Source organism: Cavia porcellus, unplaced genomic scaffold (genome assembly GCF_034190915.1).
Source record: "Cavia porcellus strain 051 isolate PalLab524CR breed Dunkin Hartley unplaced genomic scaffold, mCavPor4.1 scaffold_31, whole genome shotgun sequence".
NCBI classification, from domain to species: Eukaryota; Metazoa; Chordata; class Mammalia; order Rodentia; family Caviidae; genus Cavia; species Cavia porcellus.
The window spans coordinates 37,305,887-37,331,448 of NW_026947514.1; the positions used below are offsets into that span (position 1 = coordinate 37,305,887).

A 25,562-nucleotide genomic window follows, 5' to 3' on the forward strand; every position below is an offset into this window, starting at 1 on the left:
CTAAGCATGTTTTCTGACAGTATCAAAAATGAAAGCATAGCCAGATGCACCCCTGTAATCACAGCATTCTGGGAGGCTGAGGCAGGCTGGCAAGGTCAAGCTCAGCCCAGGAAAAGGCTCAAAGGCCCTGAGTTCAGTCCTTAGTACTGCAGTCAATCAATCCATCAGTCAGCCAGCAAGCAAGAATTTTCCAAGGGAAATATGCATAAAGATTTCCAAAACTTTAAAGCAGAAAGATGAAACCTATTTTTAAGTGATTGTCATTCCATCAAAAAAGTAACTGAATTAGTTTACCCAAATTCTTATAAATTTCTCCACATCTTTGAAAAGAAGCTTCAAGTTGAGTCAGGAACTCTTTTTCTTCAATAAATTTCTGCAAGGAAAAAGAAAAATATTGATTTTTTACATTTAAACATAGGCCAAGATGCTAGTTACTGATGAAGTGCGCGGCAGTCAACATTTTTTTAGTACTTTAATAATATACATTTGAGAAGGAAAAGAGAAAGGGGGTTCCTAAAGAAGGAAAGTTAAGATTGAGGAGATGTACCCATCAGTAGTCACCACCTAAGGATGACAAATGACAGGAGGTAATGTGGGGAGGTACAAGTTCTACTGTGGTTTTCCTCTTGCGGGAAACACTGAGCTAACTATAACGGTTTAAAAATCTCCTAGTCCACATGTTGTGTTAACATGCATAACTTTATCAGTTCTTCTTCTTCCAGATGTGTTATTAATATTCAATTTTGTCAGCCATATTATTCTAAAAATACAAGCCACTCAAGCAGCCGGGAACTATCATTAACTAAATTCTGTTATGGAAAAATATTGAACTAATTTAAAACATGTATTTGCTATACACTTACTTCTTGTTAATGAACTGTTGCAATCAAGTAGAAAAATGAAAATTCAAAGAAGTAGAAATAGAAGTATTTCAAGTCTAGTTTAGAATGAGGCTTCTTGCTCTGGAACATACAATGCTTAAACTATAAATTCATCTTTGTAATGTTTTTCAATTTTGCATTGAAATTTACAAGCCTGAATTTTTCCTTTTTTCCCTCTTATTTCCAAAACCAGAGAAACTGAAAGAAGAATCAGGCCTAGCTGCAGACATGACACTTCTGATGCTTCAGTTTTAACTTAAGCCTGAAAACACATCTATTTTTAAATCACTTGAAACATTTTTTCTTATAAATTGGAAGAGGTAAAGCCAAAAAAAAAGTATCTCAAGACAAAACTGAAAATGTACTGTTTTTCCCTACATTAAAATGTGAGAGGTTAAGATCAAAATGTTCCCCAAAACTTGATTATTAAATGAAACCATAAATTAGAAAAAACATTGGAAACATAAAATTTCAAGTAAAAGAGGAATTTATAACAGGAAAACATATTGAAATATTTTCCGTCATATTAATTACCCTGGTTTAATAAACAACTCCCTTTCCTTACCCTTTCCCATGCCTGCTTTTTGCCTACCTGTAACTGCCTTTTCCAGGAAATATTGAAGCTACTAAGAGCTACCAACCAAACCCACCCCAATCCGAAGAGCTGATGAGAAACTGCGCCAAGGAAAAATGCAAACCCAGCAGCCAGACATGGAAAACAGTCACCTAAGACAGAATACAACAGCTTACATGCCAGTCTTCCAGCAATAATTCCACAGATTCTCTGTTCCCATATTTGATGTTCCAGACATCCAATTTGGATTTCACTTCATCTAGCAAACCAAGAACTGAACGCTTATGGTAATGAAATTCTAGAAGTAGAATAAATTTTTTCTCCAAAATGTTGTTGAGTCTAAAAAACAGTTCAGGTTTTAGAATTTAATTTGATAGAGCTTTTCCCTCCTTATTTTAAAACAATGTAAAACAAACATAGCAAGTTAGAAAACAACCATTTCTAAGGTTGTTAACAGACAACACAGCTTGCTAAGCTTGAAAACTTCTATACAATTCAGTGGAACTACAATTTAAAAGTTTATGTATTAAAACAGTTTTCACTGTTATGGCTAACTCCTCTTATTCTAATAAGTTGCCTATGAAAAGAGGTGTCGACAACCACCAATTAAATCACTTCGATGTTAATAGCATTCTACTGTTTATAAAGTGCTTTTATCAGATAGACCCGTTTGGTCCAATACCCTTGTGAGACGTGGACAGCCTGGTTAGTTATGTTTATTCACAAATGAGAAAGCAAGCTCAAAAGAACAAAGCTCACATCATAGCATTCTACCATTCAATAAAAAAAGCTAGCACAATATAATACTATTTAAACATGAAGTTATCAAGATTTAAAAGAGAAGACTTATCAGAAATCATTCCTGCAGGGTCATACTACTGCTTAAATAGAAAGAGGAGCAGCAGTTGTGAAATCATAGCGTTCCTAACCGTCTTCTCATTTCCTCCAATTTGTCAGGCGGTACCAGCGGCAAATCTTTCTCGTCTTTATTTTCAAAGGTCAGGAGAATGTTCGAATGATAGTCAAATCTGTCCATCAGATTCTGAAAAGAAACATGGTACGACATAAACCAGATTTATTGCCAAACACTATCATCGAGTTTTTTTTATCTCATTCACATTATGGGTTTTTTTTCCCCCAAAAAGTCCTAAATCCCCTTTATTTTTAACTAAGATTTTATGGATAAATATCGTTTAAGCAGACTGCAGTTTCTTCAGCAAAACCATTAACAAAAATTTTTTTAATCTGGTGTAGTTTCTATTCCTTTGGGAACTCAAATGCTACCAATCTCATTTATCAAATTCTTTCATACCATTTTAGGGAAAACCCAGTCTCCCACCATCCCTGCCTTTTCTTGGCCAGACTTTCCAGTTGCTTTAGAAATTACTGGACTCTATACTTACTGCTTTGCCTTTGAACAAGCACAATGGTCATGAACATGAAAATATCTTCCAGAGCGCCAAGTTACTACAGAAAGCATTCCACACCGTGCTCAGTTACCACTGTATTTACCTCTGTTCTTTCTAGGACAAAACACTCTCAAGCACAGACCCTAACACAATACTGGCTTTCCACCAACCTTAAACACAGTCATTTTTTCCTGGGTCAGAGCCACGGGGTCAGAGGAATCCTGGGAGGCTGACAAGGCTTCCTCTGCCAGCTCCTCCACCTCCCGCAGGCAGGCTTGGGTGTCACGCAGGGGTGGGGGCAAGGCGTCCTCCAGCTTGGTTTTCCAGGCGTTAATCTAAAAACAAGAGCAGAGGTCCTTCAGCAGAACTTTCCTAGCTTCCTTCTCCACATATGGTAGGATTCACTTTTTTATTTTTTTATTCTATTTTTTTTTTTTTTTTTGTCTTTTTCCTTTTTATCGGTACCGGGGATTGAACTCCCAACTGTCTGCTTGCAAGGCAGGCGCTTATGCCGCTGAGCTAAATCTCCAGCCCTGGTAGGATTCATTTTTAAAGTTTCTCTGGAAGCCAAGACTGATACATAGGATCTATTAGCCAAGGAAATCTTTATCAACAGATAAATCTTTTAGCTCTAAACATTATTTAGGTGCTTGCCGATTAGGAATGTAATCTGTTCAGAAGCTGAAAGAAAAGAAGGCACTGGGAAAAAAAAAATGGTTTTAGAGCAAACCATAAATAAGTTATATAGGAGAAACTGGAAACATTTAAAGCATTACTTTAGGCAGGGAAATCATAATCAAGGACTGTCATTGGAAATCTTTATGTCCTTGTATTCTTTGACCTCGTAACTTCAATTTCCACACACCTGCAGAGATTATTTTCCTTACTAGCCCTAAACACGTGTTCACACCAGATCCCTCCCCCTTATCTCCTAAAATCTGCCCTTCCCCAGCACCCCAGTCCAGGCACGCCTCTTCCTTCCTGCCTCACCCTGGGTGCACGCCAGTCCAGCCGCACAATCCTGACGGCTCCTTTCTCTAAACAAGCACTGGCTCTTAGTCTTCGCCTGAATGGTTGCTACCCTTCTATCTGGATTTCCCTGCCTTCTGAACACCCACAGAACCCAGACGATCATTCGTTGATTCACAAGGAAACTTTACAAGACTACTGTCAATGACTGAGGAATAAAGCTGTCCTAGGGAGTGTGCAGGGACAGGTGATAAGCCTGCACACTCCCTAGGGTAAACACACTGTTGGGGACTGAGGGGTCCCTTAACTACATAAACCACATTCGGAAATAAAAGAAACAACATGGAACTCAATTTACACAACTTACATAGACAAATGTGTAAACTCAACATGTATTTTGCAAAAACATGTAAACTAAAGGGTACACATTAAATTCTTGGGCATGACTGCCTAAAGAGGAATGGGAGGGAACAGAAAGCATGAACATAAATAAAAAGCACACCATAAAACAAAGGAATCAAAACAAGAGCAGGACTTTGTCCAGGCCTATGCACCATGGCTGGAGGAAAGGATATAGTTTAACCTGACTCCCTTGGTCAAAGGCAGTCAGAGAAATGAAGGCCTAAGTGCTTGGCTGAGGCCCCTGGGGTGCTGCAGAGAGTACAGGGGTACAGGAAGCTTCAGCAAGTGAGGTGAGGGAGCCACAGGGCTATCAGGTGCTGCGGGTAGAAAGGGGGGGACTGATGACTACAACTCTTAAGCACAATAAAAGTCCACCTCCAAGGCCCCTCCCTTCCTGACCACAGTCCTAATGCACTAAGAATAGGACTTCCTAGCCACTGAACTCAATTTTGCCTTTGTGATTCTCCTAACCTAACCCAAAGAACTTCAAGCACAAATCAAAATGTGTTTTACTCCAGCACCCTGCTCTGATGAACGTATAGGTCTGAAGCCTGCTTTTTTTTTCTGTAATGGAGATCTGCTGAATGAACATTACCATTCTCAGAGTTAAACTGTTTTTAACTAAAGGAAAGAGTAGGCGAACTCTGTGTATTACACGGGTTGATTGACCACTCATTCATAAAAACATGTATTGGATACCCACTACATGCAAATCGAGTACCTAAACAGAATTTCCCCAGCTACTCATTCAGGTACACAGAATGAGGACAGGAGTCGGAGGAGCAGCTCGCAGCACAGCTCTTGCCTGGCAGGTACAAGGCTCTAGGCTCAATGCCCACTACCTCAAAAATAAAATGAAGAAACAAAACCACGCTCCAATCAAAAAGTCAAATGTAAGTATTCACATAGTAGATACATGAAGTATATAGTTTCTATATAATGCTGTCTTTTATTATTTTTTTGCCTTGTAAATTTATTCTCTTTTTCAAAGGCATACTGTAACAACACTCTTACAATTGTAAGTCACCAACTATGTGCCACTGAGACTCTAGCAATAGTATTTTCTCCACTGCAGATTTTTAATAGAAGCAAGTTGGCCTGAGCTCTTCTTCCTGCCTCTCTTCTGTGATGCCAGACTGGAAGGCAGGGCCTCGCCCACACCAGACAGGCAGCTTACCACTGAGCTGCATGTCCAGCCTTGACCGGGTGCTTTTGTTATATATATTTGTGTATTTGTCCAAAAAAAAAAATCATAATAGATCATAAAATTGCTAAGCTCTTGGGTTAAAGAGAAACTCAGAACAAAAACTCTTAATTCAATGATAATTCTATACACAACTCAAAGAAAGTCGCATGAAGCATTCATTTTGAATAAAGCCAAACCTGTGTTTCTGACTCAATGTCACACTCAAAATACAGCGCAAACACCTTTTGTTCCTCTCCTTTAAAACAGAAAGCAGGCTCCACACCTCCATTCTCAGCCAAATAGTTTTGAATTTGGCTGAAAATTTATGCTCTTACCTGATCAAAACCAGATAATGTTGCTCTTTTCTATAGTAATCTTAAAATGAAACCACTTACTAGGATGCATTCAATGGTTTAAGATATCTGTGTCCTCAAACTTCTGAGCCTGAAGCTACCTTAGTATTAATGCTTATGCACCCGATGACTTCAAACTCAGCAGTTCTCATTTTGCCCCTAAAAGAAAATGAACTACCATCTGCCTGACAAAAGAGCAGGTTTCCAAGATATTACTGACTTGCAGCACTTAACTGTGCGAAGAAATTCTTTTTGTGGTTTTTCTCATTATTTAGTATAATTTTTCCAAATGGCCTGGGGCAGCATGAAGGACTCAGACAGCTTCTGTCCCTGACTGAGTCAGGTGCTAGGCAGTGATCAGCAGGGCTAACAGACACTGCAGCCGCCATGGCGGATGTGCGGACTCCAGGAGCCAGTCAGCTACCAAGATGGTCCTACTAAGCTCCTGGAGGATGAGTCACATACACTCAGGAATGATACTGGCGGCGAAATCTAAATACAAAGGCACCCTGACAGCTGGGCTTCTATGCAGAATCAGTGGGAGGGGTTCTGGCTTCCTGGGCCATACAGTCTGTCAGTTCTTGAAAATGAATGAACTCTGAAATGAATTCACCTCTAATGAATTCTATAAATTCACACCAAAATTTTTTTCATTATCCACTTACTATGCTAGGTCAGTTATACATCAATAAAGTCGGTTTTTAAAAATGAAGGCAAAACACATTTAGAGATCAAAGAAAACTAAGCGAAGTTGTCACAGTTTACGAGGCTAAGTCTTTAGACAGAGGGAAGCAGTTCAATGGAAATTAAGATCTCCAGAAAAATAAGAAATGGTAAATGTCTAGAGAAATACGAAAAACTCATTTCTTCTTTTCTGTTCTTTGAAATGTAAGCTGTGCATGAGACGATGTGCTATCAACTGTACTACTGAGGTACCTTAAAATAGACGGTTGATTAGAGTAAAGAAGACTTGTGCCATGTTTCGGGAACCTTCAGACATGTGTTAGTGCCATATATACATAACAATATGTGTAATATAGATTTATATATAAAACAACTAGAGCATAAAGAATTGGAGATAAGTAAGTCCATTCAGCTGTAAGGTCTTTATATGTTAAAAGAAGTTCTATAGTAAGTAAGAAACTGTACAACTCTACAGAGACTTAAAAGTTTAGCATGCATATTGTAATCCCTAGAGCAAATGCACAAATGTGATATGAAAAACCAGAGTCAAAAAAGTTAAAGAGACAGCTGGGTATGATCGCACACATCATAATCCCAGCACTCTAGGAAGGCTGAACCAGGACAATCACAAAGTTTGAGACCAGCCTGGGAAACTTAGCAACTTGGCCAGACCTTGTCTCAAAATTTTAAAAACTAAAATTAAATTTAAAAAGACTTGAAAATGTGGTTCAGTGTGAAGACCTGGGGTTCAATCCCCAATACAGTGAAAAAAGAAAAAGTGTAAACCTAATTACTATCCAAATGATAACGCAGATAAATGTAAGGACATCATCCCATTTCCTGCCCGAGCACCCGGCCTGTCTTTCACAGACTTCCTCCCAGAAGTCTACACAGTCTTCAGCCACACACCAAGCTGCCCTCTGAGAAAGCTGCTTATTTCATGCAAGGCAGTCACCTGGCAGTGGAGACCATTCCAGCCTTCTGTCAGCAGTCTCTGATCTTCACTCAGCTCCTGGGCATTCCCTTTCAGGGACAGGAGGTCCAGGAAGGATTTTTTTTCTTCATTCAATGATTCCACAAAGGACAGCAGTCTCTACAATTAGAAGAGTATTTTAAAGCCTGAAGCACTCACTTCATTTTCAAAATGTAACCCGTTGTTTGCAAGTCTATAGCTCAAGGCTGTAAGTATTGACTTAGATCAAGGTACAGTCTCTGAAGCCAGCATTTTCTCTCTGATCTGTGCACCCTGATAAGTTTGGGTGCAGCATAATGACACTATTCTTGGCTTGTGATCTTTGTCAGTTCTGTGGATGTTTATTGGAACAGAGCAGTAGAGTCACCCGGCTCTAAAGAATAAATCATGGTGCTGCATGCAAAACCTGGGTGGGTCTGTCCCCCGCCCAGTGTGTGTTCACGACAAAATGAGCAGATGTGAGACGTGTATCACAGCAGCTCTGTGTAGTGATTTCAAAGTGCTTATGATTAATCAAGCTTGAGCCAGTCCTTCCCAATTCATTTCACGCTGACTAAAAGCCACTTACTTCCTGGCCTCCAAATTTTAATAGCGTTCTTTCTGGTTCGTATTTCTATGAAATATTAGTGTTTAAGGAGTCATCAGTTCCAAAAATGTTACTTAAAATATAACTACTGACAGCAGTTCTAATTCAATTTTGTGCCAGTGGGGCACAGTGGGACACCCTTAGCATCCCAGTTATTAGGAAGGCTGCGACAGGAGGATCATTTATTTGAGCTGAGGAGCTTGAGACAGGCTAGGTAGCAAAATGAGACCCTGTCTTCAAAAGCAACAACAAAAATGCAAACTAAGAAGGTCTGGCCCACAAGTCACACAATGCACTGAATTTGGAGGGGAAAGGCTGAACTCCTCCAACTCCCTCACTTAACAGACAGCCTGTAATCCCAGTTAGCCAGGAGGCTGAAGCAGGAGGATGACAAGGTCGAGCTCAGCCCAGGCAACTTAGCAAGATTCTATGTCAAAATAAAATAAAAGAGCTGGCGCTGTAGCTCAGTAGTGGAGCGCTTGTCTGGCCTCTCTGTGAGGCCCTTAGTTCATAACCCAGTATAAAAAAAAACAAAAATAGAAAAACAGAACAGAAATGTTAAAGGGGAGCCTGACAGTATGTCCAGCTCATTCAGGACAGAGGAGGTCGCAAGGTACAGACATGCGTAGACCATAAGCTCCAAGACACAGAACTGAGAAACCTTTGGTTTGGCTGGTTTGAGATTTTACAATGAACAATCACTTACCCCAGAAAAGCAAAAGAATGTGAAGAAAGCCAGACCCCTATCCCCATTTCCCCTCGGAGCCTTCAGTAAACTTGCTGTCTCCACCAATAATACCAAAACGGTAATACCAAACTCAGCAAGATGTATTCACCCAGAAAACGCTTATCAGCAAGGGCCTGGTATGTGGCAGAAGTTTCACGTGTAGTGATAATAATCATGGTCATTATTTCCTGAAAGAAGTCTCGGTTGAGGCCCAGTCCTGGGATTCTGGGCTGTGCACAGCTGACTTCTGGATTTTCCCTTTCTTGCTACATGTTTGTATGTGTTCCACTACACAGCAAGGGCTCATGAGAGGGACTGAGTAAATACTCCGGGCTGTGTGGGCTGCACAGTCTGTCTCACAGCTACTCAACTTAGGCTGCACACGGCTCCAGACCAGGATCCCTTCATTTCCAAAAGCAGGCACTGGGGTTCCAGTGCTCGCTGTGGAGCCTCGCTCCTCAGAGGACTGCAAAGAGCAGAGAACTGACCTCGCCTACAGCTCTGTTCAAATGCAGTCTCGGGCCCCGCTCCAGAATGACCAGGTCCAAATACGCACTGTAACAACATTACCTGGGACTCGGATGTGCGTGAAGGTTTCAGGAGGCACTACCCTAGAATTCAGCCCGGACACTTAGGGTTGACTTAATGTTTCGATGTTTAACTCCAGAAGATTTTCCAAAAATGTATTTACTAGTCTTGTCTAAAAAAATAAACAACGAGCAGGTGTCCGACCTTGTACTTACCTGATACTTATTATAGTAGGTCTCATTTGCTGTGTCCTTTTGCACCTGCTGTAGCTTTTCCTCTTGCAGGGTGAGCCAGGCCACGGCATCTTCCACCTTGCTCTGTAATTCACACACACACTTAGACTACAGAGGATTTTTCTAACAATGTAATTAACAACTTGAAATTTCTGTGAAATAATGTCACTGGTATACACCAATGATGGATAAGGGGTCATTTTGCTTATTCATATAACACCTTAAATTTTAAAATAGATTGCAACTAGCATCTGAACATCATAATGTGCTTTAAATTAAGAAGGAGTGGGGAGAGCAACGTCCCCTTCTTTCCTGCCTACCCATTTCCATTATTTTTCAATTTTAGAGAACATTATTCCAAATCACTGCTTTATAACAGGCAGTCTTGAAGAGTGCTTCCCAATAAACCTTTATGAAAGGTGTTCACTTTCTAAAGAACAGTGACATAAAAATAAATCTCGAACATTTTAAAGGTCCTAAAATAACAAACACTTCTGCCAGGTGTGGTGGTGCACCCCTGTAATCGCAGTACTTGGGAGGCTAGGCAGGAGGATCGCTGCAAGTTAGAGGCCAGCCTGGACTACAGAGTAGTTCAAGACCAGCCTGAACCACACAGTGAAACTTTGTCTCAAAAAGACAAAGAAAGAAAAAATCCACTCCTGAAGCTTCTGTAATCATGCAGACATCAGCAACAGTGATGTCTGCTGAGATCCTTCTTTCATAGGATGCCTGTGTTTGACAGCAGACTTTACTGTTAAAGGATAAAGCAGAAATTATATATTATTTCTGTTCTTCTTTAACCACCATTTGTCTTTTTTGCCTCTAGCAAGTAACAGCATTTCTAGTATTTTTATATCCAATTTCATGGACTGTTGAATTTTATTTTTAATGTAAATTAATTAGAAAAGTGTAGCCCCCCATCAGGTCAGAAATAAGTGAGCCGACTTAACCCCAAGGGGTCTTGACTTGAGCCTGCTTCCTGCCTCCACCACCACAGCTGGAAAAACAGGCCCTATTTATCAAATGAAATGTAGGTAAACATGTTTGAGGAAGGAGTTTAAATTTTAAAATAATTGTGAATGTTAGTAAATCACAGCACTCATTTATCTGCACAAAAGTAGAATAAGGGTTCTCCACAGGAGTTTGGTGATTTTTTAATAAAATTTCTGCCCATATTTTATATAACAGATTGAAAGGAAAAGGGAAAAAATGAAGAATCAAATGGGAATTTCACAGTAATTCAAGAGTATCTCAACAAACGGAGACCAGTAATAGAACACAATGCTTCCATTTATATGAATTACACAGTTCCACTTATAGGAAGCTAAAAACAAGCAAAATGGAAATGTGCTAAAGTTAGATGTTAACAGCCACACGATTACAGACATGCACTAAAATTCACTGAGCCATATACTTTAAATAGTTTAATTTTATCATATGCAAATTTTATCCCAACAAAGTAAATAAAAATTACAATACATAAAAAATTTGATCTCTCTAAAATTGTTTAAGATCCAGATTAACTTAATTTGGGATGAGGAGGAAGTTCAGGAGAGAGACATGGAGGAATGCTGTGGGTAATAGAAATGTTTCATATGATCAGAACATGGTATTCACATGTATATGCACTGTCCAGACAGTAAGAAGTATGTAGATTTAAATTTTATGGGCAATTTATACTTCACTTTAAAAAGTTAAACCAATAGTTGTAGACAGCAAAAATGCGCTTAATTTATAATGATACACACCTGCGCTTTACTTCTAATCACAGGTGCATTCTTGGAATACTGTAGAAACTGTGCCACGTACATCATGATGGACTTTTCATCAGGATTAACAGTGTCTACATCTGCAAGAGACATCACACCATCAGTGAGATGGACACGTGATTTCCTATAACTAGCACTCGATAGAACTATGTCATTGCCTGCCCCACTGGGCTGACCAGCTCTTGAAAGTACTTTACAAGCCATGCAATCTCTGTGGACTCAGCCCTGCTCCAACCCTGGGCAGTGGCTAGGAGCTTGTATCCGGAGCTGCAAAGATCTAGGTGGAGCCCTGGCATGGATACACGCACAGCTTTAGTGTCTTAGTAACCAAGCGTCCCTGTGGGTGCTGTACAGGGAAAGATACAGTAGTCAGGGAGTTAGGAGAAAACCAGCCCTCTCTGGGGACTCAGGACAGAAATTCCTCTGGGAATGCAGGAAATCACAGCCACGGGAATTCATTTCTGACACAGCAGTCTGGGCATCATGCTGTAAAGCATTTCCAACAGTACACATAAATTGGAAACACTCAACAGTTCATTCATTTATCAAACACATTTGCTGAGCACCTTCTAAAGACAAGGTCTGCGCTGCGGTCAAGGAGGCAACGGCGAAATAAATTTGAAAAGTGCAGAATGACAAAAAGCTAAAAAGAAATGAAGACTGTTAAGTCTGGGACCCCTAGAGATAGAAACATAGAAGATCACAAAATCACAGAAGGGATACCACATGTCACAGTCAAAACACACAATTTGTATGATGCCATCTCATTGTATGATGCCAAAACAAACAGCTCAGGTTACCGAAAAGGAAACTTTTCTATTTGTTAATTCTGTTAAACTAAATGCAATAAATGTTTATAGAGCTAACAAACTGGGTGCCAGGTAGGGGCTACAGAGACACACAAAGTCAAGTCCTTGGACTTAGGGACCTTACACTTCATCCTTTGCTCATTCAATAAGAAGATATTTGATGCTCTAAGACATGACTGCCTGTCCAGGAGTTTATGAGGGGGAGAAAAATAATTAATCAGCAAATACGACAGACTATGAATGTGTTAGTGAGCAAATTCACTGGGCCCAGAAAGCTCTACAAGCTGAGGCAGAAAGTAAAATTAACCCACATATAAATATGTAATTCAAGGCAGTACACACATAAAAGCTATAAATGAAAGGACGGGGTGGGGTTTCAAATACAGGAAAGATTCCTAACAGATGAGTTGTTCTGTCTTTAATGAAAAAAGTGTAATATCAAAAGATGCATAAAATAATGATACTGGCTTGACTAGATACCTCTTTTTAAGAATATCTCATTTTATACGAGACCATAATGGGCGGTGATGAAACAGTTTAACAAGACCGACAGAGGGGTTGGGAGATGAGAAAGAATCAGATGTGTTATGTGTGCACGTGTGCCAACTTCCCGCGAGGAATACAATCACCATGGCTGCACACATGCACCAGCAAAAATAAAAATCTAAAAAACTGAATCAAGGGCTGGGGATTTAGCTCAGCGGCATAAGCACCTGCCTTGCAAGCAGGCGGTCGTGAGTTCGATCCCTGGTACCGATAAAAAGTTAAAAAAAAAAAAAAAAAAGAGCAAAAACTGAATCAGAAAATAGTCCCCTTAGTTCAAATACCACTGTGGGGCTTAGTTTACCTAAATAACGGCGTATTTCACATTTCCAGGCTATTATTTAAGTCACTGCTTAAATAATAGCAGCATTCATTCATACAGTGGAAATGTGCCTTTGTGGAATTTTCTGCCCCATCAGCTGACTTATCATTTGCATACACTGAAATAAAGAAAGTATAGCTACTGGCAAGGCTGAAGCAGGAGGACTGCTGACCTAGCAAGACAAGGAGAAGGAGGCAGCAGAAAAGGAGGAAGAGAAGGGAAAGGAGGAAGAGAAGAAAAGGGAGAAGGGAGGAGGAGGGGCAAATATTTTATACTAACAGGAAAGATTTAGAGAATCACATTAAAATTTTTTTTGGGGGGGTACTGGTTTCGAACTCACAACCTCGCGCTTGCTAGGCAGGCACTTATGCCACTGAGCTAAATCCCCAGTCCCGACATTAAAAATATTTTTCAAAAACAATAATCAGGAATAGGTAATTAGAATAAAGCATAAAGAAAACTAAAGCAAAGAACATAATGAAAAGCTAAAAGGGGTAGGGAAAGACAACGGAAAAATACAGGAGGCAAAGGCAGGGAAGAACAAGAAATGGGCAGGAGCCGTGAACAGGAATAGAAACACCAACCAGCACAAGACCAGACCCACCCCAAGCCGTACACAGGGATGCGGAATCGGGCTGCTTGTGAACTTACAAGTATCACCCAACGTGGCTGCGTGTGTTCTTTCACTGATTTTATTGTTCTACTGAGTGATAAAAAATAAATGGGGAAATGGTTAATAATCTAAATCCTAGCTGGATATGGTAGTGTGTATCTGTAATCCCAGCACTCCAGAGGTTGAGGCAGGAGGACTGCTATGAATTGAGGTCAGCTTGGGCTCAGCTGCACTACATAGTAAGCCCCTGTGTCAAAAAAAAAAAAAAATACACACACACATGCACACACAAATAATAAATTGTGAACAGCATAAAAATGAGGAAACACTCTTCTAGGGCTTGATTCAACAAAGAAGTCATTTGAGTCATTGCAGGACACATGAAATTCGGACATACTGTCTTGCTATTCCACGCACTCGTTACCATAAAGAAAATCATCGAAGGACGTGCAGGTCAGAACGACACTCATTCAGCAGCTGCGATTCTGCATTACCTGCACACAGCTACAAGAGGCTGGCAAAAATCCACAAAGCATTGGGGAACTGTTTGGAATTTACAATATAACATGTCATACATTTTATTATTTCTAACTGTGGACTATACATTCTTTATATCACTAAAATTTGTAACAGACAAGTATGTATTTCACACTGTTTTGGAGAGCTGGTTGTTGAACATATATAACACACATTCCTAGTTACAAAGCTGAGACAAGAATTTGTAAGTCTTGATCTGTTGGGCCATTATAATTGTTACTAATTCTATATGCCACTTTTTAATTACTTTTGATGCTGGGAATTGAACTCAGGACCTTGCGTTTGCCAGGCAGGTACTTGTCCCGGTTAGCTATATCCCTTGCCTCTTTAATTACTTCAGAGAGAGAGAGAGAGAGAGAGAGAGAGAGAGAGAGTGTGTGTGTGTGTGTGTGTGTGTGTGCACGCACGCCTGTGTCTATGTTGGGGATCAAATTTCAGGCCCTGCATATGCTAAGCACATGCTCTCCCACTGAGCCACATCATCAACTGGGACTTTTATTCTTTTTAGTAGCTTTTTTGGATATATTGTCTATGAAATACACAAACAATAAAATACTTTCAGAAAGAAAGTATTTTAATCTTTAATTTTATGCAGTTAAAATAGGTTATAATTGGATGATAATCTCTGTGGACACAAGCAATTCCATATTTGGAGTTTTCGTGTTTTTGTTAATGCTCCAGCACCATGGCCTGAGCAGAATCAATGGCACGGCTCAGCCGACCACATAAGGAGCCAGCGAGAGCCCCAGCTGCAGTTCCCCTAGAGCTCTCGCACGGGCTAGGAGGAGGGAGTGGGAGAAGAAAGATCCATAAACAACCAAATTCAAGGCTCAAAAGAAATACTGCACAGGGGAGATTTAGGACAGAAATAACAGTCAAGAACAGCACTACATAGAAGGCAACAGAAGAACACAGAGACAGAGGTGCAGAGGATCCCGGATGAAGGCACAGTTTCCCATCAGCCACGGCCTCACCCTGCAATTACCAAGGTGAACTGATTAGTAGGAATTCTTAACTTTATGAAATTCAAAAAAGAGTTTAAGTTAAACCCTCCAGGACTAAAATATGATGCTGTTATATCTGCATTTAGAGAAATGCTACTTTTAAATTGACTTCATGGTAAATCCTAAAAGAAAACTTGTTTTAAAAACAAAGAAGTCTCCTTACCTTCGGGTTCCAGCAATCTGGGGATTTTCAATTCTCGTTCTGCAATTGTGAAGGCCTCTTTCAGATTGTCCTTGTTGGATTTATGCTTCACACACTTCATATCAATTAGGTCTGGTCGCAAGGCATGAATGACAGCCAAAAAGGCCAGCCCATTTCTCCAGCTTGACTTAAAATCTGTCACGCTGATGGACTCATGCCTGTCACAAAAGGACATGATACATATGTTAAAAGCAACATATCAACATTCTCCCACTCTAGTCAATATAATTAACACCTAAGTTAGTGGACTAGATAAATAATCCCAATCGTTTTAGCAAATGATTTTTATTTTAATCTTGTCAAATTAAGGTATAATGGCAAGTTTGATGATGGTCAAGTCTGAAGATGGACCAGCAGCAGCAGGTGTAAGGGACACAAACACTGAGGTCCTTCCCCATGATTGCAGACTCCTGCTGCAGGGCAGGGCCTGAAACACCCTATTCCAGAGTCCCAGGGCGATAACCAATCTTAAGGTAGATGCCTGCATTTAGCAATCTTAGGCTCAAGACTGATGTTAGACCTCTACATGCAGTTAAGATCCTTCACTATAGAAAAGAGTTGTTTTTTTGTTTTGTTGTTTGTGTGTTTCTACCTGGCACAAATTAAATGATCCATCAGGTCATCAGTGGCTAGTAGCTCACTGGATAGCAGACCTTTCCTCTGCATGACATCTGTCATTATGCATAAACTGATGACAAATGTCTTCACAAACAGTGGCACAGTATTTAACCTCACATGGGAAGAAAATGCTGAACTATGATATGACACGGACAAATCTTAGAAGACATCACGCTGACTGAAACAAGCCAGTTACCAAAGGACAAATACTGTCTGATTCACTCACATGAAGCAGCTCCAGCGGTCACATTTACAAAGACAGGAAGCAGATGGGCTGCGGAGAGGAGGGATGGGGAGATAGCCTCTGACCGGTTAGCTTGGACAAATGTCAGCTGGACAAATGAAGAAACTTCTGGCAATGGACAGTGGTGATGGATGCACAGTAAAATTCTAAGGGCCAAGGAACTGTATGCTTCAAAAAAACGGTCCTAATAGTAAATGGGTACTGTCTGATGACATCACTCACTCTGGCCCATAAAGCACTGTGGGACTGGGCCCTGACTGCCCATCCCATCTCTGTATCTTCCCTTCTCCTACAGTAGCAGCACCAGGCTGGGCTCTTTCTGGTTTCTCATGCCATACTCCCACTAACTCTCTTGGACATCTTTCTCCAGACCTTGATCCACTGGAAGTCTTGCCTTTGGGTCTGAGCTCAAAGGCACCTTGGCAAGACCTGAGCAAGGCCTCCCCGGCCTTCTCCCATAAGGGCGGCCCTCTCTCTGCCCTAAACACTCCCGGCAAAACAATAAATCCTTCCTAATCTTGTTGCCAACTATAATCATCACAACGCTTCCTGTCTCCCTCACCAGGGTGCAGGGCTCTGAGCAGCAAGGCCTTGCCCTCCTTGTTCATTGCTGCAGGGTCGCTGCCAAATGCTGCCTGCCAGGGGCTTCACCTGTGACCCTACAGTTCTGAGTCACACAATCAATAATACTCCTATGTTAAATAAGGGATCAGAGGAAATCTTATAAGTGTGTAGCTGGCCACAGTGTCTGGGAAATATTCCAGAACAACTATGATTTCCTTTAATATCTATTAAAAACAAAGGAATTCAATGAACCATGGTATGAATCAAATGAAAAGACCTCCTCAAAAACAGTGGGAGGCCAAGACAGAGGTGCAGCGCTTGCCTGGCATGCATGAGACCTGGATTCAATCTGTCACCAAATGGAAGGAAGAGAGGAAAATGAAGTGTCCAGAGTCACCATTTAGAGAGTACTGGGGTCAGGACTGTGAGCCCATCGCTCTGGTTTCAGAGTGCGCTCTTGGATGAAAACTTGAAGCAATAGCTAAAGCCCAGCCTCCGGCTGCACGCGGCACTGACTGGCAGGCGCAGTACCCAGCAGGGTGCCAGGTCCTAGGTCACTTCTGGGAGGCAAGTGGAGGCCATCACCATGAAGACACCTTGGCTGCCGGCGCTCAGAAAGGTCAGAAAGGGCCAGGTTAGGCTCCAGAAGACTGGCAGGACACAGGCCCCTTAGAAGTAAGGAATGTGAATGAATTCAACTGCTTCACAAATTAAAAACCACAACTCCTTAGAGCACCATCTTAAAGCTGAGTCCCAGGGTCACGGGACACTGTAATACAATTACTGAATACACCACAGACAGCGGCCAAAACTAGGATGAACTCGGGATACATCACGTCAGAGGTGCTGTATCTCTGCTTTGTGTACTACTGAAGATTGGATCCAAGACCCTCTCACTGAGCAACACCCTCCTCTCGTTTGTCCTGGAGACACCTCTCACTGAGTCACTAGGTTCCCCAGGCCAGGCTCCAATTTGTGATTCTCCTGCCTCAGTCTCACACAGTGCTGGGATTACAGAGTACACCACCAGACTGAGGTGTTTCATCTTAACAAGTTCAGCATTCGCTCTATAGTCGAATATGAAGAAAAGATAAACAGTAATAAAATATATGAGATTTCAGAGGTATCTGACAGGTATTTATACACAAATGAAATAAATCTCAATATAGTAAAATAATGATGTTCACAATGCAATTTTGGGTTAACCCAAGTAAAATTTTCTCTATTATATTAAAAAAGAGTTGATTGAATATTTATAACATTAGGTATGTATGTTTGTGCACATCACAAAATAAAATATAATGGGTGACTACTAAAAAAAGATGAGGCTGTAGGCAGAATTAACCTCCATCCTCTGGCCTCTCACTAGGAAGGGCTTACTAAGAAGTCCTCATCTGCAAGGTCTCAACAACAACTGTATGACTGTTTACCCAGATAATGCCATAATGAGCTAAGGACTGCCTTTTACACTGTACAGCTCTTCTAGAGGGGAGCTCTCCTGCATCTCAACCTCTTTATCTTCCTAAACTCCATCCCATCCATTGCTGAAAATAGAAAATACCTCTCAAGAGCAGAACACATTGCCTTGGTTTAAAAAAATTAATAAATAAAGCCAGCTGTGGTAGCATACAACTATAATCCCAGCACTCGGGAGGCTGAGGCAGGAGCATTGCCAAGGGGTCAAGGCCAACCTGGGCCACACAGTGAGTTCAAGGTCATCCTGGACTGCCTGTCTCCAAATAAACAAACAAAACTGAAAAAATAAACACAACCTTCCCTTCACTGAGCCCACTTTCTCAAAATACAACCTCCCTGGTCTCTTGTTTCTTAGCTGAATTGAGTAAGTAATGAGCACTGTAATCTCTAACATAATTATAGACAGAACCAAGAGATAACTTCATGAACTGGTTACTCACTCATTTGTTAATTCCTTCATTCAAGGAACACCTGTCACGAACTTCCACTAGGCTAGGTCGTGGGCACAGCCATCAGTTAAGACAGAGTCTGGACTTTTTGAAAGAGGTCACAGTATGGTAAAACTCTAGATCTGAATCTACCCTCCAGAGATACAGGGGAATTACCCTAAAGGAAAGGATATTTAAGTACTGAGTTTTGTTTTGTTTTGCTTTGTTTTTTTGGCAGGAGGAGTAATGGGACTTGAACTCAGGACCTTGCACCTGCTAGGCAGGTGCTTGTGCCACTGAGCTATATCCCTGACCCTAAGGACTGTGCTCTTTCCCCACAACAATGGGCCACTTAAACACAGCAACTAAGGGACGTTAACCCACAAACACCACCTCTGGCCTTTGAAACCAGTATGGCTGACCTCCCACAATGCTGCACTTGGAAGACTCAGTGGGAAATGAAGGGAGCCAGCGAGGATTTTCCCAAGGAAAAGAGTTTCTGGTCCACATCAGTTGACTTGCAGTTGGTACGCAGTAGGCACAACTGCCTCATGTGCCCCTTCCGGTCAGAGCAGCTACTTACGAGGCACAGCACTCCTGGGCCCACACGAGAAGGGCTTTCTTTGCGGACAGCTGCCACCGTGCTTGGGCTGTGGAGCATTTCTTAGCCGGTGGACTTGAAGCAGCAGGTGAATCTGGCACACTCACGTCATCCACAGGAGGTTGACTGTAACTGCCAGAAAGCGTCTGGGTGAGCTCCTCGATCTACAGAGAATATAATTGTTAACACACACATGTTACTGCCACCAAGCCACAATACGCAGCCAAAACAAAACCAAAAAACATTCTATAACAATGACCGCTTATTTCCGAAATGAACTTTAGGCAAATCTGTGATCACCAGTGTTTGTTACTGAGCTGTCCTGTGACTTCCCTGGGTATGGGCCACTTCTCATCTCCCCCAGGGATGACATCCCAGGTCCACTGGTCCCCATGGTCCTTCAACTGCACTGCCCTGCCAAACAAACCCAACTGAACCCCTCGGCTACACTGACAGCAGCATCAATGCATCCCTGGCTGCAAACTATTAAGAATAGACAGACACAGAAAGAGACAGAGAGAATATATTGGGAATCAAGGTCAAACCACTAAAAGTTTATACAAGAATGGCCCTAACAAGTTTATTTATAACAGCTAAAAGCTGACAACAAAAGAAATATGCATTAACAAAAGAAGTGACTTTGTTGTGGTAATATTTACACATAGCAATGTAAAGAACTACTGATACAGACTACAAGGCGAAATTCACAGTCGTGATGTTAAATGAAGCAGGTCTCACAAAGGGCATATCTGAGATGTATGTATGAGAAGCAAATGTAATCCAGTTTATGGAGTTAAAATGCTAAATAAAACAATGGCAGAAGTCAAAGGTAAAAAAAGAGAAGTCAAAGGTCAAAAAAGAAGCCTTCGAAGGTCAAAGGTCTTCAAGAAAGGAGGCCAGGGACTGGGACGCTAGCAAAGCTCTACACTCCTATTCTGGGTAGTGACATGAGTGCAGTTAATTTATGAAAATTCATCAAACACATCATGCGAAGGTTTTTCTCTGCATGTGTTAGACTTCAACAAAAGTTTACTTAAAACGTTGAAGCCCTATAGCACAATTCCACTTCTACTATAAGAAATGTAAATAACCAACATAGTAAGTAAAGGTTTTATCTAAATCATTCTTTTTTTAGAATTACTTAAAATCACAAATAATTACAAGCATTCTAATCGTTAATCACATGTGGTCCTTTGTAACAAACACCATGCCTCTATTAAAATATATAAATTCAGGATGATAATAATTAGAACAGGCTGAAAACATAACCCTGTTTTATGTTGCAGCACTGCAAATCTAATCACCTCTTCAAGTCTCACCTCCCAGGATATCCAGTCGCTCCTGGGTATCTATGGACAATTGGTCCTAGGAATCCCTTCAGAAACCAAAATCTGCAAAAGCTCAAGTCTCTTAAAGAAAGCAGCACAATATTTGCATAGAGCCCTTGCATATCCTCTCTATACTTAAATTCATCTCTAGATAACTTAATGCAACACAAGTGCAAGGTAAACAGTCATTACAGTCAAGAATAATGACCAGAAAAAAGCCAGCACACATGCAGCACAAACATTCATCTCTTTTCCAAACATTTTCAATCCTGTTAGTTGAATCCACTGATGTGCGACTCACGGATCTAGATGGCCAAGTGTACCTATCCGACTATGTTTATTAATTCCTGATGTACAAATCATGAAGTTTATAGTAGTTACCTGTGAGTGATGGGTTATGCATGATTTTTACCTTTTGTCATCTGTATTAAGGAATTTAATTTAAAAGATCCAGAAAAGTATGGGGAAAACATAATAGATGCCTATGAATTATAAAATTTTAATATTTTACCATATTTGGTCATTTCTCTAATTCCACTTCCCTCCTTTCCCAGAAGAAAACCCACAGCCCTAAATTTAGTTCCATTATCCTCATGCATGTTAGTACAGTATAACTATAAATACATGTATGTAGGAATAATATGTAATCTAGATTTACATGTTTTAAATTTTATATAAATGAGTTATCCTATATTCTAGTTTTTTTTAAAATAAGCACTTATTTCTCCATATAATTTTTACAGTTATTCTAAAAGTAACTAATGGGCATACAGAAGAATGTTATTTTTAGGTAGTACAGAAAAATCTGCCCTAAGTCAGAATCCCAGGCCTGGAAACAAATATTTATCAGTCTCAGTTTCATAAATTCAGGGTCACAACTGTCACCCCATCTCATGAACGATACGGAGAATGTGCAAAGGGCTCAGAAATCTCTCTGGGATGAAACAAATCTTCGAGTCAGTCTTGAGACAGAACCTGATTTTGAAGGCTTACTCAGAGTTCAGTTCGACAGCGGCCTTCAAAAGCAGGGAGATTTTAGAAAGCTTAGTGGGTTAGATCTCAAGCTTTTACCCCAGCAGTTTCTTTTCCCTGTGACACAGCAAAGGACAATAAAAAGCAAACACTCCAGGCCAGGTTTACTTCCGGGTTACAGGGTACCTCAGACACTGTAATAATTTGGCATTCAACTTCTAATTGAAAAACAAGAAAAATGGCACAAGGCCTGCTCTGTGTTTTCTACCTGGTCAGAATTTCCTGAGTGCTCTTATTTATGGAAGACGCTCATTAACAAACCTAGCTTCAAGTCACACTTTTCACACCACACTTATTTCATTCTGTGCAAACGGGAATAGAAGTAATTTTTGTATCATCAGATGACTTACATGAAAGTGCAGTATAATGGTCCAAATCAGGCCAAGAATAATGGATGGGTTTCCTTCCACAATATCAGTAACATGAATATTTATTAGCTTGATCTGGAAATGAAGAAATGCAGGTCAAAAAGAAAAAGTGTTCATAACCACTAATCATTCCCACAAATTTCTGGGTGAAATTTATACTCACTGATTGATTTTTTAGGAATGTCAGGGCATGTTCTATATTGATTCTACATTGGAATGTATTAGATCCTTTATCTCGAGGCTAAAAAATTCAAGCAAATATATTACTCAGAAATATACCAAAAGGAAAAAAAAGGACATGAGAAATATGAAACACTTTTTTTTTAAATCAACAAAAAGTTTCTTGGTATCATTTTCAAATCTTACCAACTGCTGTCCTGAGAGTACTTCTAACAGGTCGAGGAGAACATGGCCCTTTCTAATGTCTGTGAATAAGTCTGATATGACCGAGGGAGGCGTGTGCTACAAAAGTCACAAGAAAAATAATCAAAGTTGGGCCCCAAACACAGTACCTTCAAGACTCTCATAAGTGTGCATGGTGTTTTTTAAAAATATAAGATTCAGCTGTCTACATTTTAAACTAATAGAATGCTAGAGAGCATGAGAAGTTTCGTATCAACCATAAGAACAGTAGTGAACTTAGTTCATCTCAAGGGAAATTCCCAGGAATGTAACACCCTGCATGGAGTTTTCACTGACAGCTTAAACCCTGGCTCTGTCAAGAGTCATTAAAGACATCCAGAATTACCCAACAGTGACCACTTGGAAAGCAGGTACATGACTGAAGTAGGCTGTTCCGCATTCGCCTCTGTTAGCAACTCCAGCCGTGGCTGGGTAAGCAGAATGGGATTGGTGGGAGCCATCCGTGCAAGAGTCAGTCACCGCATCTAGGTTACGTGAGGGCTCACACCGAGGGCCGGGTGGTGAGGTGATGACCACCAGGGCTGCTGGGGCACACTGCCTGGGTTTGCAGCCCAGCACAATCTCTCACAAGCAGCATGACCACAGGCAAGTCACAGCCTCGTGCCTTCCTTTCCTTGATCTTCAGGCAGGAATAATACTCCTCACAGGGATGATGTGAAGACACTGTAGTGTCTCACAATCACTGAAGTACTCAGAACCATCACACCTAGAGTTTAGTAGAGTGTCCAAACTTAACCAATGATATAGACAAATCAACCCCATCAATTCCATTTCACAGTAGCTTGCTTGGGGCCCAAATCAGGGGTGTGGGGAGAATAATAAGTATCTTCCTAGTAACTTACTTTGCTCTTTTTTCCTCACCTTTGCCAACTGTGAATTTATCCAGCAGGTGAAGGTTTTCTTCTGTGTGTCTTCCTGTTCAGCTACCAAAGAAAAAACAACAGTTGAAAATGAGAACCCTTTTGAGCACATCAAAACTTCGAAGGTCTGTTGCCTGGGGTTACGTATCACAAACTTACAGAGTTTCCAGGACTCAGACTAAATTCTAGGTGTTTGCACAAACAGTGTTCCAGAAATAACATGATGATATGAGATGCTTTTTTTTTAAGAGCCTCAATTTGGCTGATAAGAGGCAACAATTTTTAATACATTTCACTAAAGAAGCAATTAAGTCCCTACCTGGCCTTGACGGTACTGTACCAGGACCTGTGCTGAGGGAGAAGAGCCCCAACCCAAAAGGAGCTGCAGTCCCAGCCAAGCCACAGAATAAAGATAACCTCAAGACATCTCCAGATGTTGCAAGGGTCACTGAGTCACTGCAGCCGAGCCTTCACATTTTATCATATAAAATACACTGCCACTGGATGAACTATGAATGAGCTGCGATTAGTCAGAGACCTGGGTTCAAGTTCTGTGTCTGTAACTGAGCCGCTGTGTGATTGTGAGTGAGGTCTTCAGATGGTAAGGGAGAGGTAAGCAGAGACGGGCTTGAGGATTAGGAGATTCCCTCAAGGGCTTGGCCCGCAGGCCGGCACGTGGTGAGTGTGTGAGGCACTCTATTAACCAGGCAGGAACCTGGGCACAGGACATGCCATGTCTACCTCCACTTCTCCAGCCAGGCCTGGGCCCACATTGAATCCTGAGTCCCTCAGTTGGGCGGGCACCCTCAACTCCGAGGACGAGGTGAGCCTGCACACTGAACCACGCTCCTCACCACGCTGGCTGGGGTGAGTGTGAGGCTGGGCACCCGCTTCTCCCCACACCCAAGGCTCACAGCCTTGTATCCACCATCGGCTGAGTTCACCAGGTTTCATCTATACTGCTCTTTATCCTGCTGATGTCACACACAAGCACGCAAGTGCAAACACACACAGTCACATGCCAGACTCTCAAGGCCCCTCTTGTTCTCTCACGTTCATTCTCACGGAGTCTGCCTGTCCCCAGATTTTCTCCTCTCCTGCACTCCTGCACTCCCAAAGGCCTTCCTCCAAGATGAAATCAGGTGTGTGAGACCAACATGTCCTTCACGCCCAGTACTCTCTCCAGACCTTGGCTCCTCGTGGTGCCCCATAAACCTGGCTGTTCCAGTGTCCTCCCAAAGCCCCTTACAAGTGCTGATAGCCCAGAGCCGAGACTCTGTTTCCCAGGATACTTTCCCTGGTCCCATGCAGTCACTGGCAATCTGCTGAAGTGCTCTGTCTCCAACCTGACAGCACAGACCCGTGACGGTGAGCACTTAGAGCTCTCAACAACACAAACAGCCCACTGCGGCATGCGTGCCTCAGGTTCGCCACCAATGGCACAGATAAACTAACCTTGAGCTAAAGCCAGTCCCTCCACACGTGCTAGATCCAATCCCTTGGCTTGTACTCAAGGGCGTTTTGCTCCTTGTACTCCTCTTTAGACCATTCCTGTCAATGCTGTCAGTTCTCCCACCGAAAAACAAAACTACAGCTGGGGATTTAGCTCAGTGTATAGCCCTTGCCTGGAAAATGTGAGGCCCTGGACTTGATCCTCAGGACCAAAACTCAATAAATAAATACAAACCCAAACAAACCTCTCTGACCTCAGTTTCCCCACTGGTCACTGCTTCACCTGTCTTCTCCTCTCCGTGTCAAAAGGCCTCAAAAAGAATTTAGGTTGAGCATCTCTGGGCCCTTTCCTCGTTCACTGTGAACTGATCCCACATCAATGCAACTCTTGCTACTCCCCATAGCTGCCCTGTTCTCCAGGTCACCGTGAATCTGGGGCTTCAGGGGCCCCTTTTATTAAGATCAGCAGCTGCTGTTTGGCCTTCAACCTCCTGGACCAAGCAGCAGCAGCCAAGGTGGTGCATCACTCTCCACCTGCTGGGGCTCAGCTTGCAGCTTTCATCCTGGATCACCACGGGGCTCCTGCCTCTCCTCTGTGTCATAGCCAATGCGAATGCCTTAACAGATCCTCCTTCAAAGTATACTCAGGATCTGGCTGGCCATTTCTGTTCATACCATCACTGACTAGTCACCACCACCTCCACCAGTTACTGTGATCAATTCCAAACAGATCTTCCAGCCTTACCCCAAACCCCGTTCTCTCCACCACAGGCAGAAGGACACTGATAAATTGTTAGCGCTGACCAAGAAAAGCCCTCTGCTCCAACTTCCAAGGGCCCCCCACTTCTCAACCCAACACCATCT

The 25,562-nt window shown here is 41.7% G+C and overlaps 1 protein-coding gene across 6 annotated transcripts in view; it reads right to left on the bottom strand.

Annotated features, from left to right (window-relative positions):
• The window catches only part of Syne2 (spectrin repeat containing nuclear envelope protein 2), a 313,170-nt gene that overhangs the window by 218,126 nt on the left and 69,482 nt on the right, over window positions 1–25,562 (bottom strand). For all 6 annotated transcript variants that reach the window (XM_063241111.1, XM_063241110.1, XM_063241106.1 and 3 more), the window contains exons 3-15: window positions 23,248–23,309; window positions 22,330–22,425; window positions 22,127–22,204; window positions 21,946–22,038; window positions 19,218–19,399; window positions 15,266–15,462; window positions 11,254–11,354; window positions 9,488–9,589; window positions 7,414–7,551; window positions 3,035–3,199; window positions 2,385–2,497; window positions 1,632–1,794; window positions 295–373 (exon numbers count right to left, since the gene is read on the bottom strand). In XM_063241111.1, the coding sequence (XP_063097181.1) occupies window positions 295–373; window positions 1,632–1,794; window positions 2,385–2,497; window positions 3,035–3,199; window positions 7,414–7,551; window positions 9,488–9,589; window positions 11,254–11,354; window positions 15,266–15,462; window positions 19,218–19,399; window positions 21,946–22,038; window positions 22,127–22,204; window positions 22,330–22,425; window positions 23,248–23,309 (1,569 nt within the window). The remainder of the gene's footprint in view (window positions 1–294; window positions 374–1,631; window positions 1,795–2,384; window positions 2,498–3,034; window positions 3,200–7,413; window positions 7,552–9,487; window positions 9,590–11,253; window positions 11,355–15,265; window positions 15,463–19,217; window positions 19,400–21,945; window positions 22,039–22,126; window positions 22,205–22,329; window positions 22,426–23,247; window positions 23,310–25,562) is intronic.